Source organism: Phocoena sinus, chromosome 7 (genome assembly GCF_008692025.1).
Source record: "Phocoena sinus isolate mPhoSin1 chromosome 7, mPhoSin1.pri, whole genome shotgun sequence".
NCBI classification, from domain to species: Eukaryota; Metazoa; Chordata; class Mammalia; order Artiodactyla; family Phocoenidae; genus Phocoena; species Phocoena sinus.
This window is the reverse complement of record NC_045769.1, coordinates 47,690,100-47,708,395: the sequence shown is the minus strand read 5'-3', so window position 1 is coordinate 47,708,395 and position 18,296 is coordinate 47,690,100. Positions and strand designations below refer to the sequence as shown.

Genomic DNA, 18,296 nt, shown 5'->3' with positions numbered 1-18,296 from the left:
CCACAGCAGTGAGAGGCCCGCGTATCGCAAAAAAAAAAATAATAATAATAATAATAGTGTTAACAATTTGGTCAGTTTCCTTCACACCTTACTTCATGCTTATATAAACATATACACAATTATATACATATATACAATATGTTTTTAATTTTATAAATCTATTTATAGATTTTAAAAGTACTGGGTGGAATCCAGTACTGTATGGAATCCAGTACTTTTTAAATCTATAAGTAACTTGGATGGAATCCAAGTTATTTCTGAGAAATTGGATTAGGAAATTTTTTTTATTTTTCTGTATTTTCCAAATTACCTATATAGAACATTAAAAAAAACAGAGTGAAGCCATACCTGAGTTAACCAGGTATTTTGAATGTGAGAAGGACACAGAGATAAATGATTAAAAAATAGCAGATATCAGTGATTTAAAAAATACCCAAAACCACCAACAATAACTATTAGTAGACGTAGCCACCAAGGTCAGCTTTCTTTCATGTCAGTATCCCACATCTCTGATTCCCTGGGGTGCTTATGCAAGCCATGGAATAAATGTGCATGCCTGTTTCAAAGATAAGAAGTTTAAATTCTTTTATAGTAAAAGAAACAGAATACTTGAAGAGGATGGCTTTAGGTCATGACCCTATCCCCTTGGGATATACTTATTGTTTAGGTCAGTGGTTCTCAACCTTGGCTGTACATTAGAACCATCTGGGACCTTATGAAAATTTGATTCCCTGGACTGCATCTGCAATGATTCTGACTTAATTGGACTGGGGTGGGGCCTGGGAATATACTAAAGGTTCCCCAGGTAATTTTGATATCTACACAGGGTTGAGAACCACTGTCCTAGGCCAAGAGAGTTGCACATGCTGGAAAAGGTAACAATAGTAACACATCATGCAAATTGATAATTTTGAGGTTTTGTTAGATTTTCATTTAATATTTCATGTATTTGTTTATTCAAGCAATTAGTCACACATTCAGAAAATAATTGAGTAGACACATGCATGTTTACAATTCTAAATGTGATTTTTCCAAAGAACAGTTGTTTTCTGGAATGTTCTTACTAAGACAAAGTGAACAGGCACTTTTAGAAAGATGGATGCTAAGAGTTCACATGTGACTCGTTTCTTGCCTAACATTGTTAACCAGAATAATTTGATCATACAATTCTCTTAACTCAAACATCTTATGTGCACTTTTTTTTGGCACTATCACTCTTTTCATTTGATTCTCTCAGGTAGATATTTGAAGGCAACTAATGTCTTTGTATCTCTCACAGTGACTAGTACAGATCATGCATATTGTAGGTGCATGTGTAGCATAAAATGACTGCTCAAACCCAAACTCTGGAACTTTCTTGGTTCACAGTCCTTTTAGTGCCTCAGTAATTTTTTTTTTGTGGCCGGACAGCAACTTCTAACAACTTAGTAGTCATTTGAAAAAAATAATCCATATTTGCTAATAACTTAATGGGATGTACTTGTCTGTTAGACACTGCACAACTTCTCTGACCCTGGAGTGAGACGGAACACTGCCATCCTCATTTCTGTTCAACATTGGTTTTCATGCAGTGTTTACTTTTTAGCAGAACAATCACTGAGCACTCAACTTCTCAAAGATCTCATGTCATTGATTTGAGTATAGAATGTTGAATTATGGACTCTCAAATTAGTTTGCTTTCATGAAAATTTCAAATATCTTCTGACGCCTCTGAGTTTGTTGTGTCACCTTTGGTGGCTTCGAGCATAGTTTAGGTTTTTGTGGCCCCAAATCTGGGGCTTCTGATGTTTTTCTGTTATAGGCACGACAGAGGATTTGTCTACTAAGTTTTTGTTGATTATGTTGTTTGCTTTAGATATCCAATTGCTAAGCCTACGCATACATTCTAACAGAAGACTAATCATGGTCTTTCTTTTTTATAGCATTAAGATGTGGAACCACTAAAAATAGATACTTAAAAAAAGCACTTGGATTCAAGGCACTGTACTAATAAGTACTTTATAGTATCATATTCTTTGATTCTATCATGTTTTTGAAATTGAACGATCTCACAAAACTTCCCTGCTGCAGGACAGAGAGGAATAGGCTGTCTGTCCTGTTGTGTTGGGCTTAGAGATGGTGGTGTTTGGGCAGTGCTTGACTGTTCTCTTGGCAGGAGGTGGAGGGTGCTGGCCATTCCAGTTGGGATGGACCGTGACCCTACCTGAAAGCTCATTCCGGAGAAACGTGATAACACGGGCTCCAGGAATGAGTTCTCTCTTACGCCAGGTCCCCTGCGGCCCAAAATAATAATCACACTTTACAATTATTTGCTCTTTGGAGTATTACATCCTTTCTGGGAACTTGGTGGGGAATATTACTTTGAGGGAGGCATTTTTAGTTTGGTACGCTAAATCTTTTTCAGGATATTAATTATATAAATAGCAATAGCTTGATTCTCCTATTGGCCTGGATGACATAGTCCTTTCCAGACTTCATCCATCAATTTTACTAAATTAGGGATACTTAAGGAAATTGAGTCATTAAGTTGCAAAGGAGGCTAGAGTACTCTGTGTTCAGTTCAAAGAGTTCATACTTAATTCATTCCCAAGCGGGTATTGTACACCAGCTAACACATCTAACCCGATTTCCATTGTTACATTCACGAGAGGGAACATTCATTGATTGTTGGTTCTCTAAAGGTCTTCTCTCCTATATACGATCATTAATATATTTGAAATACCTAAGGGAAAAACATTTACCACTCACAGATTCCTAATGGACTTTTCCTTTTAAATAGCGTTTTATTAAGAAACCTGAGTCTGTGTGAAATAGATTTTGTAACAACTTTATATTTTTAAATTCAATTATTTTCCCAAATGGGTTTTTTTCCCTTATAGCAGTCTCTTGTTTTCACCCATATTACTTGTTTCCATTTTTATTGTCAACTTCAATTTTGGCTCCTTGATGATCTGCCACAGAGATTTTTCCAATTAATTATTTAGAATTGGGTAATAATTGGTAGAACTTAATCTTCATTTAATTGCTTTTCTAAGGAAAAGCCACAATGGTTGCCCTAATCTTGTTTTGTAAAGTCCTTTCTCAACATTACAAGAGTGAACATATCTGTTGAAGAAGTTACTGAAAGAAGAACTGGTAAAGAATCAAAGAATCTGTACTCTGCTTAAAGTACGTAACTTATGAATGTTCTCTGCACAGAAATGGTTGCTTACACATTATCTCCTTGCCCCTCCCTCCACTGCAAGATGTATGTACTTCATATCACACACTTGAATCCTCCCTTGCAGTTATTAAGTGGACCTCTCTGGGCATGGCTGATGCATTTATTTTTCATGTTGTTTTTTACTCTTTATCCTTTTGCTGTTACAAATCTTAGTTGTGAGTGTGACCTGCCAGTAAGTGGTACCTTTTGCCTTCTGCCGAATCACTGAACGTGAAAGTGGTCTTGGGACCCCTGAGACATAGAGCAAGAAGGACTGGGAGGGTAGGACTCATGAGAAGTATAATTTTGACACAGACTTTAAGGAGGTGAGAGTAAGACATTTGGATATGTGGGAGGGGGCGGGGGGTGGGAGAGAGAACTCTAGGCAGAAGGAACAGCCTGTGCAAAGACCCATAGGTGGGCACTTGCCTGGCTCAAGGAAGTGCAAGGGGCCGATGTGGATCAGAGGAGTGAGGATGGAGTGGCGAGGATTAAGCTCAAAGACTCAGTGGGACACGTCATCTCAGGCAAGGACCTTCTTGAGGGAAGGGGATGATGTCAGTCAGCATATGCTTGCTGGGTAAGTCACTAAATTCCCGTCTTTCCTCTAAGGAGGAATATCTGCTTCTCACATTTTCTTAGCTCAATCATTTGTCTTTGGTGGAGACTTCACATATTCTGTTTAACCTCATTGTTCTTTCCTCAGTCTTTAAAATTTTTTTTGCTGATTTTTCTCAGGAAATGAAGTCTCTCTTTCTCTCAGTCTTTTCATCTGTGATGCCATTGGGCTGTCAGTTCTTCTGTCACTCCATACTTAGCACCTTCGTATATAGTGTACGTAATTAATGCATGTTGGGCGAAATTTGTGAGTGAATGAATAATTGTGATTCTGAGGCAGGATGAAAAATTGAGAAGACAAGATAAAAGTTAGGATGAGAAATGCCTGTGGAGTGAGCTTGGGCAATATGTTTTAGGATTTTGATTTGTTTATTTATCAAACTGATTTATTTCTACTGAGGGAAGGGGCCCTTTGGGTAGGCAAGAAGGAACTGAGTCCAAGTACTAATGGTTCACTTTCTCATTTGTTCCCTATTCAGTCATCTGCAATGTGCTTGTTCTTAAGTTATAAGGACTCTTTTTTATGTCATTCATTAGTTTTGGTGAAACACACTCATTTAAGATTCTGGTCCTAATGGATAAAATGTGCACTTTACTTGGTCTATAACATTTTTCACCTTTGGAGATCATGTCCTTATTCTATCTCTGTAATTTCTTCTTAGATTTGACATTTTCTCTGTAATGAATATTAGTACAATAAATTTGTTTTTGCTTCAAACAGGCACAGATTTTTTTTCTCTTAAACTCCACAGCCAGTAAGAATTTTGGATCCAATCTGATGCTTAAGCAATGAAAAGGAGGCTTTTCTAACTTATTGAACTTTTTCTTTAATTCAGCTCCCTTTTGTTCCTTTAAAAGAAGGAGGCTGTGTGTCCATATTTGAAATGCTGTAAAGATTAAACTGTTGAAGCCCTTTCCACCCTGCTTTACAGAATGTGGAATAATATGTTCCTTTCTTTCACAAGCCCCTTTGTTCTCCTCACTCTTTCCTAAACTTTCGGCCCTCCTTCCAATTAAATAGGGAAATTGTGCTGGTACCCGGGAGAGAGAATTTTAAAACTACTTTGTTGGTATTGTTTTGTAATAGTGAAAGTAAAGTTAATCTTTGATGTAATACAATTGCATTATATTTATTTAGCAAGTTTTGCTACTTATGTGTTCTCTAGTCAAAATTTCCAAGTTAAATATTCTTAGAAAGAAGGAAAAGTCATATTAATTTCCAAAAGGAAAAGGAATCTTAATATTTGTTTTTGTGATTATTGTAATAATGTATAATGTTTCTTATTGGCAACTGTGGGATTAAGCTCAAAATTTCACCAAATACTGGGGCCGGAAAGCTGGCTGTAATTTCAAGTGGCTTCTGTAGAAATCCTATAATTATTCTTTCCCCAGTTCGTGGTCACTTCTGATCATCTCTTCCTCTCTTCCTTCATTTCTTCTCTTTTTCCTGCTCTTCTCATCTTCCCTCCCTTCCTCCCCACCCCTGTTGCATTCATCTAGAATCTACATGCTAAACTCTGGCAAAACACAAGGCTGAGTTTGAAACAGTATTGGCTGTCAAGGAGATTGTTCTCACAGAGAAGACAAATGCACAGAAAGTAAAACATACACCATAATATACTATGTGCTATCAGACGAATCAGTACAGAAGAAAAGAGCCCATCTAACTGGGATAAGGCCACATTTATTTGAAGAGTGTCATTTGACCTAAACTTTGAAGGGTAGCTTAGGATTTTTGATGGGTAGAGATTAAAATTAAGATTTTTTTCAGATAGAAGAAAGGAATGATATAGCAGGAGAGTGGGTTGGTCTTGGATAGTGACTAGTGACCCATTCGTGTGACGATATAAAGCAGAGTTCTGCAAACTTTTTCTGTAAAGTGCCAGAGGACAAATAATTTCTTCGTAGACCATATGGCCTGTGCTTTTGAAGCAAAAGCAGCCATAGGTAATCCATAAATGAGTATATTGGCAGTGTTCCAATAAAACTTTATTTACAAAAACAGGCTGCAGGTCAGAGTTGGCCTGCAGGCTGTAGTTTGTTAATCCCCATAAAAGAGTGGTTAGTGGGAAATAAGGCTGGAATGGAAGGTGGTAGCCAGATGTCAGCTTTTGAATGCTAGGCTAAAGACTTGGGAATTAATTGAAACTCTCTTTAGTGAAACCATGATGATGTCTCTACTAAAGGCTTTAAATACCTTAACATTTAAATGTGGAACCAGATGTTTTCTATTTACATCCTAAGATATCTGTATAGCTAGCTCTATACCAAGATTTCTCTGAATATTTTGTATGAAAATGGTGGGTGGAGAACAAACTCTAGGCCTCTGAATGCCCCCAGTAAAGTTTGATTTGAGTCATAACATAAAGTCTCCACTGGAATGGACCAAAAAGTCAGATCATGGAAAACAGGAGAGAATGAATGGGCAGGCCCTTTGGAGATCTGGGCTCAAAATGTCCACAGTTTCCCTGTTCAAGAAATGATAATGTGAACTGATTCCAAAATAGATACGAGATCCACATTTTTTAAAAACCCTTTTATTGAGGCATGGTTGACATGTAAAGGCTGTAGATATTTAATGTATGTAACTTAATGAGTTTGGGGATAACTATACACCTGTGAAAACATCGCTACCATCAAAACCATAGACATATCCATCACTTCCCAAAGTTTCTTCCCGCCCCTATTATTATTATTATTATTTTGTGGTAAGAACACTTAAAGTAAGATCAATTCTCTTAGGAAATGTTAAATATATAGTACAGTATTGTTAGCAATAGGCACAGTGCTGTATACTAAATCTCTAGTATTATTTATCTTGTGTAACTGAGACTTCACACCCTTTGACCATCACCTCCCCATTTCCCCCTCCTCTCAGCCCCTGGCAATTACCATTCTAATCTCTGCTTCTATGAGTTTGAGTATTTAGTTTCCACATATAAGTGAGATCATACATTATCTTCTTCCTGTGTCTGGCTTATTCCACTTAGCATAATGTCCTCCAGCTCCATCCATGTTGTTGCAAGTGGCAGGATTTCCTTTTTTTTAAAGGCTGAATAATATCTCATTGCATGTATATACGAGTTTTCTTTATCTGTTCATCTGCTGATGGACGTTTAGGTTGTTTCCATATCTTGGCTATTGGGAATAATGCTGCAGTGAACATGGGAGTGCAGGCATCTCTCTTTGAGACTGATACTTATAGGAATAGTGACACATGTTGATTCTGAATTTCTACATAATTTCATAGAAGGTTGTATTAGGTACTATAGAAAGTTGTTCTTGGTTTCAATATTGCCTTTTTAAAACTTCCTCTATAGTAATATCAGATAATTCTGCAGTACTGTTTTTTCACGTTTCCTTAGAATCTTCCTCAGGGTAAGAATGCATCCTATTAATGTTTGCAGCCCCATTACCTATCTAGTGCGGATCTGGCCAAAGTCAGGCAGTCAATAAATATTTGTTGAATGAATCAATGTAGGTAAACATTTCTAATTGTTCCCAACCAATTATTTAATTTCACTATATTTTTGTGTTCTTTATTTTTTTATAGCTCTCATTTAGAATGCATAAACCTCAAAGTTTTAAAATTTTCATTGTTAAAATATTTTATTAAATTTTATCTGTGATCTGTTTATAAAAACTTTATCTACCTAGTATATTTTTAGCACTATATTCCTAGAGAGGAAAAAGGTTGTATATTAAATTATTGTAGATGCTTGAAACATAATTGAAAAGAAGTAGCCTAGTTTTTGTACTTGGAGAAATCTGAAAAAGTTTCTCCATGGGTATAGTTGTAACCTACATAATAGTAACAACATAATAAGATGATGTCAGATTCTCTTGAAAAGAAGTGGGGTTGTAATTTCTCAGCGCACCCCACTCCAGATGTCGTCAAATAAATAGCTATTTTGGACTTTGATTTACCTATCTATATCCTGTAGCAAAACCATAATACAGTGTTGATTCTAATATGCTTTTTCAAGAACATTTCTTTATACCTATTTAGTAGTCTTTTGAATTTGTGATTCTCATTCCTTAATGCTTCTAATCATGTGCTAAGTAGTTAAATCTTTGTCAGCAACCTCAGACCTTGCTCATGGGTGTGTATTTTATTTTTCCTTGTTTCTCTCAACATTTGGATTATATGTTTTCTTAGGGTGCAGTTGAAATCATTTGATATTGAACCATTTTTAAACCAATGGTGACATACTGAAAAGAAAATTACGTGGGCAAGACATAATGATTATAGTTACATGACAGAGAAAATAATATGGGCATGGAAAGCTGAAAAATACAATGGAGAAGAGTAGGTAGATTATGGAGACAATAGCACCTCTGGTTGAAAATCATTTATTTAATCACACAATCTGCCCCGTCTAAATGCCAGAGTATTTTTGTTGGAGAAGAGAGCTAGTGAGGGGGATTATTATGGATATATATTACTTCTGGCTGCCAGTGCTGTTTGCCTGGTCAAATTTGACATCACAGAAGTCAGAGGCATTCTGTTTAAGTCAATGGCAGGTAATTCTTTATAACTTTTTATTTGAAGGAAAAAGAGTTGTTTGTGCCTCTTTAATTGCTGTAACCAGGCTTTCAGCCAAGATTTTGTTTTTCGGGTTTTTGTTTTTTTTTTAAATGCTATTTTTGCTGCTGCTTATGTCGGGGCCAGAAAAACCAGGCTGAGAGAGGGAATGAGCAGGTCAGAGAATCAGCAAATGAGTACTTCCTTCTCTGCACTGGTTGGGAGGAAATAAGTGAGCTAGTGAATATGATGGAAACCAAATTCCTAAGGCTTTTCAATGAGAAAGAATGTGGAGTAAAACACATGGAACTTGGAGTAAAATGAACCTGTTAATCCTGCCTGTAATTTATTAGCTGCTCAACTTTAGCCTCGATTTCCTTGCCTTAAAAGGGGAAAGTTTTGCAGGTTTGTATTAGGATAAAATTGGACAACATGTGTAAAGTTTCTAGAACTGGGCCTGAGGGAGCAGGGTGTGTGTGTGAATGTGTGTGTATTATACAAATAGCTAGTTTTTCCCATTTGAGCTAGAGAGGACAGTGCTGGTCAGGCCTACAGTATGTCTTAAGTCTGTTAGGCAATCTAAGGTACAGATATAGGGGATCTCCACAGACAGGCTATGAGTTTGATAGCCAAGATTTGACCTTTGCAAATTGTTTTTTCTGAATTTGATACTCATTTTCTCATCAAATTTATTACATTAACATTAGCACATGTGGAAAAAAATCATCCATTCTGGATTAGAAAACATTTTATGAATCAAACCCAGCTTCAGAATGCCAGGAGGCTTTAGGGTGTCTTATTTTGGCAACTGTACTTTTACAAAGATGAAACATATGGAATATGCAGAGTTTTTTTTTTTTTTTAATGAGTTTAGCTTAAGATCTTACTACACATTGGACTTTGTCTATAAATCCAAAGGCTCTGAGAATTTCTAAAATCTTTGGAGCAAACAAATTAATAAAAATTCCCTGTTGAGTCCCATTCCTGAAAATGCTGTTGAAGGAACCATTGTAGGTACATTTGATTTGAATAAGACCCATTACCAAATTTTAATAGGGAATGTTAATTCTCTTATCTTCTAGTTATGTGCAGTCTCCCTCTTATGTGGTTTCTCATATTTTTGGTACATTAGCCTTCCCTCCTTTGCCTTCTCTTATAAAAGATAGGGTAGCCTATTAAATAAAATATCATATATTTACAGTTGTATCCCATGTCATTTAAGGTACTTGCTTTGGAAGCAAGCAACAGAACCCAACTCTGGCTACAAGATTCGGGGGAGGGATTTTGATATAGCTCACAGATCAGCAGAGGGACAGTACAACCCAGTTTCTGGAAGGAGAGGGACATGTAAGCACTGGAAATCACAGAGAGTAGGAGTTCATAGACTCTCTCAGATGATTCAGCTCCAGCAACTGTTAGCCTCTGTGTATCTTTATTCACATTTTGAGGGCCTGACAGACTGTCTGGCCTGCATTAGTTAGATGCTTTATGCCAGTGGCTCAATAAATTTTGTCTAGGGGATTAGGGGCAAGTGACTGGGGGAATTATTTTGAATTGAGCAGCAGCTTCTTGTCCTCTACACATAACTAGTGTTTTGTACTAGGTGGCTCTATTCAAGGACATTGGTTTAGAAACCCATCATGGCCTATTTACATATGGCAACCTTTTATTTTTGGCCTAAGAGTTGTATTTCCCATTTGAATTTGAAGCCATGGTTTGGCATCAGCATGTATGTATGATTACTTTTTTTCTTTTTAATTGATGTTGTATAAGAATTTAAGTTCTCAGTGATGATTGCAATAATACATTCCTTGAATTAACTTGAGTAATATGACCCCAGGACTCACTATAACATGATGTAAAGATGGCTTTGGAGTCATTCATGGGGGGGACACTTGAAGGCTGACACAGCTTCTTTTTTTTTTCTTTTAGCATCTTTATTGGAGTATAATTGCTTTACAATATTGTGTTAGTTTCTGCTGTATTGACACAGCTTCTTAATGACTGTGAGATTTGAGGCAGTTTGCATAGCTGCCTGAATGTCTGAAATCTCACTTCTTCATCAGTAAAATGGACTTGATATTATATATTTTACAAAGGTATATTGAGATTTTTTTGATAATATACACACAAGGCTTGGCAACAGGAACATGTATTTATTCCTAGTCCTTTTTCATATTTTGATTTTAAATTGTTAGCAACATGATTTATTTTAGTGTGAATTTATATGATGGGGAGGTAGTTAAATAATTTGAGGAAAGCTTGGAGTTATGGCCCAAGGCTTAGTTGACCTTTTAGTACCAGATGCTCCTGAATTTTTCTATTAAAAGTAATGACTGCTCACAAATAATTTAACCTCCCACAAAGGCTTTTTATTATTAAAAATGCCGAGAAAGTAGAGGTGTGGATGAACATCAGTTATCTGTATTTTCCCTTGTAATCTATTCTCCATATTTACATTTGAATATATACAAAATTGTTTTGGAAATTAACCATTTTTCAGATATACTAATGGAACCTCATTTTAAGGTGTGACTCTACAGGAGTCATTTTTTCCCCCAGTTCTTCCCATTTCCATGCTCTAAAGTGGTACTAGAGTAGCTTTTAAGGGTATAATCAGGCAATTGTAGTGCAATAAGAGCACAAGCTTTGAGGAGAGACTGTGGCAAGTTTGTGTCTGGTTTCCTCCATGGCCGACTTACAAACCGTGCTAACCTGCAGTTACCAATATATGAAATGAAGACAGTCGTATCTATCTAATGGGGGTGTTTTGAAGAGAAAATGGAATGATGCACTTAAAAATTAACACAATGCCTGGTTCATTAACCGCCAACATATTTTAGTTCTTATTAGAGTTAATTATTATCATGTATGAGGAAATATATGAAAAATATGTTTGTGTCTGAATATGTAAAGAATTGTGTTTGGATAACATTTAACCTCATTTTTTGATTCTTAAAAGGATAAGGACTATTTTATAACTTGCTGAATGGTACCTTTCCTAGGACTGGGCAGTTACAGTGGTTCTATTTGTATTTAAAATGTCTTTGTATGGTCAAAAGCAATTTAAAGTCTAGCTTATCTTAACAAAATATAGATAAGGTGTGACAACAGTTTTGTAGCAATATTGCAACTCAATCATTGTTGACTAGGATTTTTTACCTGACGTGATGTTCTTGCTAAAAATTATTTTTAAAAAACGGGTTTGTTTACACAAATGCATAACAGCATAATTAATCCTTATGAGATGTTTCTTATTGAAGTACTCATGTTTATGAAGTGGTCTCCAGTTGTGAAGTAATAATTTTTGTTATAAATAACGATACTAACATTAGATGTGACAACCATACACTGTACTGAGCACATTATTTGCATTATTTTATTTTACTAGCTCAAAATAGTTGCTATCTCCTGATTTTACAGATGAGCAAATGGACTGAGAGGTGAGTAACTCACCCAAAGTCACATGTCTAGGGAATGGCAGAGATGGACCTTGACTGGCTGCAGAGCCCATTTATGGTAGAAGATAAGGCATCTTTAGCAAAGGTGTTATGATACAGGCTTTGCAAAGGCATTTCCATGATGGTAAAAGTTCTTTTGTAGCCAGACATTATCATTGGTAAATGCATGGACACATTGTCAAGATCTATAAGGCTGGATGTTTAAGTAGAAAAAGCTTTAATTCTTATTTTCTTGACTTTATTATTTTCACATGTTGTGTCTATATATTTAATGGATAATGTTTTTTTATATTTTAGAAAAAGGTTTTTTTTAACTTAAGTATAGTTGATCTACAATATTAGTTTCAGGTATACAGCATAGTGATTCAGTATTTTTGCAGATTATGTTCCATTATAGGTTATTACAAAGTAACGGCTATAATTCCTTATGCTATACAATACCTTCTTGTTGCTTATCTATTTTATAGATAGTAGTTTGTATCTGTTAATCCTATACCCCTAATTTGTCCCTCCCCCTTCCCTCTCCCTTTTGATTACCTTAAGTTTATTTTCTATGTCTGTGAATGTGTTTGTTTTGCATATACATTAGTGTTATTTTTTAGATTCCACATATAAGTGACATCATAGTATTTATCTTTCTGACTTATTTCACTAAGCATAATATTCTCTAGGTCCATCTGAGATTCTGTTTTGATATTTTGTAATTTGGAACTAAAACACATCCCCTGCTTTCCAGACAACAGAACAAAATAAAGGAGCTAGCCATGCACTAATGGGTTTGGTGAGATGGCATTTTATTCTAAGACCTTTGACTGTATTTTAAATTAGTATTAAATCTATATAACTTGATAATATTAGAAATTAGTAACATAAAGTAAAAATTATTTTCCTAAAGCCAGAAACTCTTTCCATTATTCACTGTTCTCCCTTCTTCTTCTAAATGGCAGAGAAAATGGAGTGATAATACTGCGCCGTATTAATAATAAATTCAAATTTATTCAGTTTTAGGGAGAATAATGAATTTTTTGGAATATTTAACGCCTCTTTCTATCCATCCATGTGTATGTATTTCCTAAATTTTTCAACAGTTTTGTACTGTTGGTTCAGGTGTCTTAAATGACATTTTAAAGTATAGTGACATATGCTTTCTAGGATATAACGTGCTGCAATTTTCTTTTTCTCTTCCAGTGTCTGTATTTATGCTGAAAGTCCAGGTGAATGACATCATCAGTCGTCAGTACCTGAGTCAAGCAGTTGTAGAAGTGTTTGTAAACTACACGAAGACAAATTCCACAGTAACTAGAAACAATGGAGCAGTGTTGATAAGAGTACCCTACAAGTTAGGACTCAGCCTAACCATTATTGCTTACAAAGATGGCTATGTGCTGACACCTCTGCCTTGGAAGACTGGAAGAATGCCAAGTAAGCAGTTAAACAATGTTTTGCTTTCACTAAATGTAAATGATTTTTTTCTCTTGTTCTGATAAACCGAAAATGAGACTATGTGAAGCCAATATAAGGAGGTTAGAAAGGCGTGCCAGTTTGAAGAAAACATGAAGGTCTTTTTCCTTCTACAGAAGCTTAAAGGAATCCCGAGCTACAGCTCTGCTCTGGCACAGAGCTTGTCTGCAGGTGGCGGAGAGGGGTGTGGCATGCCCAAAGAATTAGTTAGAAGCAGGATAGTAAAGTAAAGTAAATTATCTGGCCCAAAGTAAAGTAAAGGGCCAGATAATTAAAGGACAGTCTCAAAAGCTAAGATGAACAGTTTAGATTTACGTGACGAATAATAAAACAGTTCTTGTAGATTCTTGAGCACATGAAGTAAGTTGTTTAGAAACTGAATTTACAGTGTATAAAGAACAGGGCAACAGCAGGGCTAAAATGGATTCAGGGAGCCTGGCTATGAAGCTGTGGTTGTGCTGCTGGACAGTAGCCTGATGTAAGAAAGGAAATGGAAAGGAGAGGTGAGAGTACAAGAGGCATACTGGAGAAAGAATTATTAATTATTGTGGCAATCATTTCACAATATAAAAACATAAATCATCACATTGTACACCTTAAACTTACATGATGTTAGCTGTCAATTATATCTCAATAAAGCTGGAAAAAAATTGGTAGGAGTGATTATAACTAATTGAATACTGGGAAAATTGGCCATACAAGGTACCAGAATACAAGTCTGATTGACTGGAAGGATGATACATTAGGTAGTCAATCTTTCTAAAAATTTTATTTTTTATTGTGGTGGTTCTTGTTGTTAGGTTTTAGATATTTTATTTAGTTTCATAATGGAAACATTTGAATTCTTGAACTATTTAAATTTAGAATGAGAAAGAAAATGAAAAATGAATTAGATAATTTAATAAGACTCATGTGAATAAAATTGTAATAAAATGACTGGAAAATCCAGATAAGGATGTATTTGAGGTGACTTCATGGTCTCAAATGCTTTAAATTTTTTTAAAGACAGAAATTAAGTACAACTATTCATTCAACAAAAGTGAGAAAAATAATGAAAGAAGAAACCAACTAAAATGGGAAAAAGGAAATAAAAAGATTGAAGTAGATTGGCATATATTAGAAAAATATAAAGAAATAATTGACAGAGTGTTAGTTCTTTGAAGTAAATTATACACACATCTAGCTAATTTAAACAAAAATGAGAGAAATAAAGATAAAAATACATAAAAGCTTTAAAAATCATAAAAATTATCAAAAAATTAGGCAATAATCTTAAAAATCCAATAAAACAAACAATTTTGTGATAATATAAATGGTATATTGATCTTAGATGAGGTAGATTAATAACCATGGGTAAAATGTTCTGGGTAAAAATAACTTCAAAGGCTATAAGGAAAAGTGCCCCAGATCATTTTACCAAATCAGTACAGCCTTGATTCTGAGACCTAACAAAGGTAATACAAAATTAAATGCCCTCATGTGTGCATACTGTCTCTCATATACACACACCTCTCTATTGACCAGTCATACTTATAACTCTAAATGTAAAATTCCTAAACAATACAGAAAAGAATTTCACCATTATTAAAATATAGGATACTGTCAAGAGCAAGTAGGATTTTTCTTCTTTGCAGAACTATAAGGATGTCAAACTTCATTAATTTTATGTATCATATTAGTAGAACAAATTAGAACTAATATGTGATAATATCAACAATTGTCTGAAATGTTGCCTGAAATGCATTTTATAAGTTCACCATTCATGCCTAACCAAGAACACACTCTTTAAAAACTAGGACCACAAAGATATCCTTAGGTATCTCAAAATCATACTTAACTGTAAAATATTAGAGGTGATCCTACTAAAATAAGAAACTAAACACAGATGTCTATATTATTTTACATTGTAGTAGAAGTTATTATCAGAGCAAAAAGATATTAACAGATAAAAAAAGGGAATAGCTATTAGGAAGGAAGAATCAAAACCATTTTTTCTGGTTATGATCATATCCCTGGAAAACTACAAATTAGTATTGCTACAAATCAATACATGTTCTTATATACCAGAAGTAATAACCAGTTAGGAAAAATAATGAAAAGAAATCCCTCTCAGAACAAGAACAAACAAAATATGCAGGGAAACCTACAGAAAAAAGTGAAGTAACTGTGGGGAGGGAAAATAAAACTACCAAATGTTACTGATAGACCTAAAAAAAAAAAAAAAAAAAACCAAATCAACTAAAACACCAGAAACTGGAAAAATATTTTTTCTTAGCTTGAATATTGTAAAGATTTGAATTCTTCCCAGATTAATTTATAGATTTAATGCATTAACAAAACACTTGGCAAAATAACCCTTAAAGAACAGATGTGTCAAAATACCTGAAATCTTGTTTTAAAAGACAATTTACTAGAGGCAATTTGCCATTCCAGATAACTAAAATATATAGCTACAGAATTAAGTGATATTGTACTATGATTTGTAATGTGGTACAAATCAGATACTAGTAGGCATAAAAAATATAATCTATGATAGGAATCATAAATCATTGAGGAAAAAGCTGAATATTCAATAAGTAATATTGGGATACTTTGGCTAACTATTTGGAGTAAATTAATTTGAATCCATATTCCAAAATATATTGCTCAAAAAGTTAAAATATGGAAAATTATATTAAATTTAATAAACTATCTTATTTTTTTAGGATGGTCTTTTTAAACTGAAAAGCAATGAAAGATGTCATAAAAGGTAGATTTCCCCATAATTTTAAAAAGTAGTAAAAAAAATATGAAATAATAAGGAATGATATCCTTAATGTGTTAAGAATTCATACACATCAGTAAAAAACCAAGGCCCTGCCTAAATAAGGCAAATGGATAAAATCATGAGTTTTCAAAACAGGAAATACAAATTATTAGTAAATATGATAAAATATTTCACCTTCCTAATAATCTAAGTACGCCTCCAAAATACACATTTCTTAGATTTTTTCACTTTAGAAACATTTTTAAAAAGTGAACATACTCAATATTGACAAGCGGGGCAAGATGGCCATCCTCAAACACTGCTGGTGGGAGAAGTCGGCAGTGTTATCTGGATAACAACTTTGAAATGTGTGTGTCAGTGTCTTCGAAATCTTCATCATCATTGACTGCTGGGAATATATCCTAAAAACATACAAATAAAGTGGACAGATATCTGTGCACAAGGATGTTGAGTCAAATATTATTTTGTAATAGTGAAAATGGAAACAATCTAAATATACAGTATTGTACAGTGTAGTGGTTAAGTGAATCTTGATACTTTAAGAAATATGTGACCTTGAAAATGTTGTGAAAGTTTCTATTGAGGAACAGAAATGCTTACAATATTATTTTAGGTGAAAATATTCTGTATACAATATCATACTCCCTCTTTTTAAAAACAAAATCACAGGAAAAATCCAGGAAGAGCTACACTGAAATACTAATAGTGGTTGTCTCTGTGGTGGTATTGTGATGACCATCATTTTCTTCTTTCCTTTTCTGTATTTCTCAACTTTTCCAGAGTGGATATATATCCCATTTATAATCAGAAACAGTTTTTAAAGTCAAAGGAAATCTGAATCCAAGTTTAAGTGACTTTCTGAAAGATTCTCCTCAGGTTTAATAGAAAAGCCCTTTTTAACCTACCTGGGACTAAGAAAGTATCCAAATATGGGATACAATCATCTCGGGGTCCAAGCTACTACCCTAACCACCTCCTCTCCACTCTGATAAGTCTAACAATCCATCTAAATGTTAGTGTATTCTGAATTAAAATTACTTTCATTTGGTGGTCCTCTATTCCTACTTAAGAAAAAAGTATATTATTTTACATCCACCCATACATCATTGTATACTTTTAATATTTTATCCTGTCTTTTCCGTATTTCCTTTACAGCTCTTTGAAATATCTCCAAATTTTAAAAGTATTCTCATGCAAGTGTGTTTTATCCTTTCTTAAGTGATTTAGGGTTTGTATCATTTCTGTTGATAATTACTTGCATTGCATGGAGGATAGAGATCAGTGAGAACTTGAACTCTAGGTGATGCCTCAGAACTTATTTTTCTTTTGCAGGATTGGTCAGGTTGTTTGATTTGGTCTTGCTTATAAAACGATGGTCTTCTGTCCCTGCCTCTTGTTCCTGATCTTGAAAGAATTTAGTTATCTTTCAGGGGATCTGCACTTACTCATCCCACCAGGCATTTCAGGTGCCTACTCTTGTAGGCGGGTCCAGCCCCATCCTCCCTACTACTACAGGTTGCCTCTGGATCATTTTATGTGTTAAACTGTTTCTTCCTTTGGCAAAGCACAGTCTGTTTGGCGAACCACACTGTGAAGAAGAGCACTGCACCTTTGTATGGGAAGTTAAAAAAGAAGAGTGGATGTACTCCTCATCTGAGAGAACCTTGAATCATGGGGCCAGGAAAAAATGGCTTAAAAATTATTCAGTATAAGAAGGAAATAAATAACGATTATATAGAGAAAATAGCAGAGGGTTGTTTAAGCATTTAACTTGACCAAATATATCTGGGGTTAGTTAGAGAACATTATTAGTCACCTTGGTACAAACTACTGTACAAAAATTTAAAAAATTAGTAAAATAGTGATGCCAAATCGTCTCACTTTATTATGTTCCTTTTTTTCCTCCATCATATTATACATGCATTCTTCCTTTGTTTTGAATTGCTTTTCTCATCACAGAATTTCTTTTTCCCCACAATTTTAGGACCGGCCAGAGCAGAACTATATTTGTCCCAGTTTTCCCCCCCATGTCTAATAAAATATCCTAATTATGCTATATTTCACAGTATATTCATCAGTTACACTTTCACTGTTCCCGCAAAGCCAAGCAAATATATGGCTATTTGAAGACACTGTTTTAATTACTGGAAAATTAGCTGGTAAGTACACCACTTCTTACTTAGCTAGTAAGTAAAGAGACTATATTGTGACTGTATTGTATAACTGTACTTCTTCACCAGTGGATCAGTGTTGATTATAAGG

At 34.7% G+C, this 18,296-nt stretch overlaps 1 protein-coding gene across 2 annotated transcripts in view; it reads left to right on the top strand.

The window, feature by feature from the left end:
* The window catches only part of FAM171B (family with sequence similarity 171 member B), a 66,752-nt gene that overhangs the window by 22,780 nt on the left and 25,676 nt on the right, over nucleotides 1–18,296 (top strand). For both annotated transcript variants that reach the window (XM_032638412.1, XM_032638411.1), the window contains exons 2-3: nucleotides 12,995–13,228; nucleotides 18,101–18,193. In XM_032638412.1, coding sequence (XP_032494303.1) covers nucleotides 12,995–13,228; nucleotides 18,101–18,193 — 327 coding nt within the window. The remainder of the gene's footprint in view (nucleotides 1–12,994; nucleotides 13,229–18,100; nucleotides 18,194–18,296) is intronic.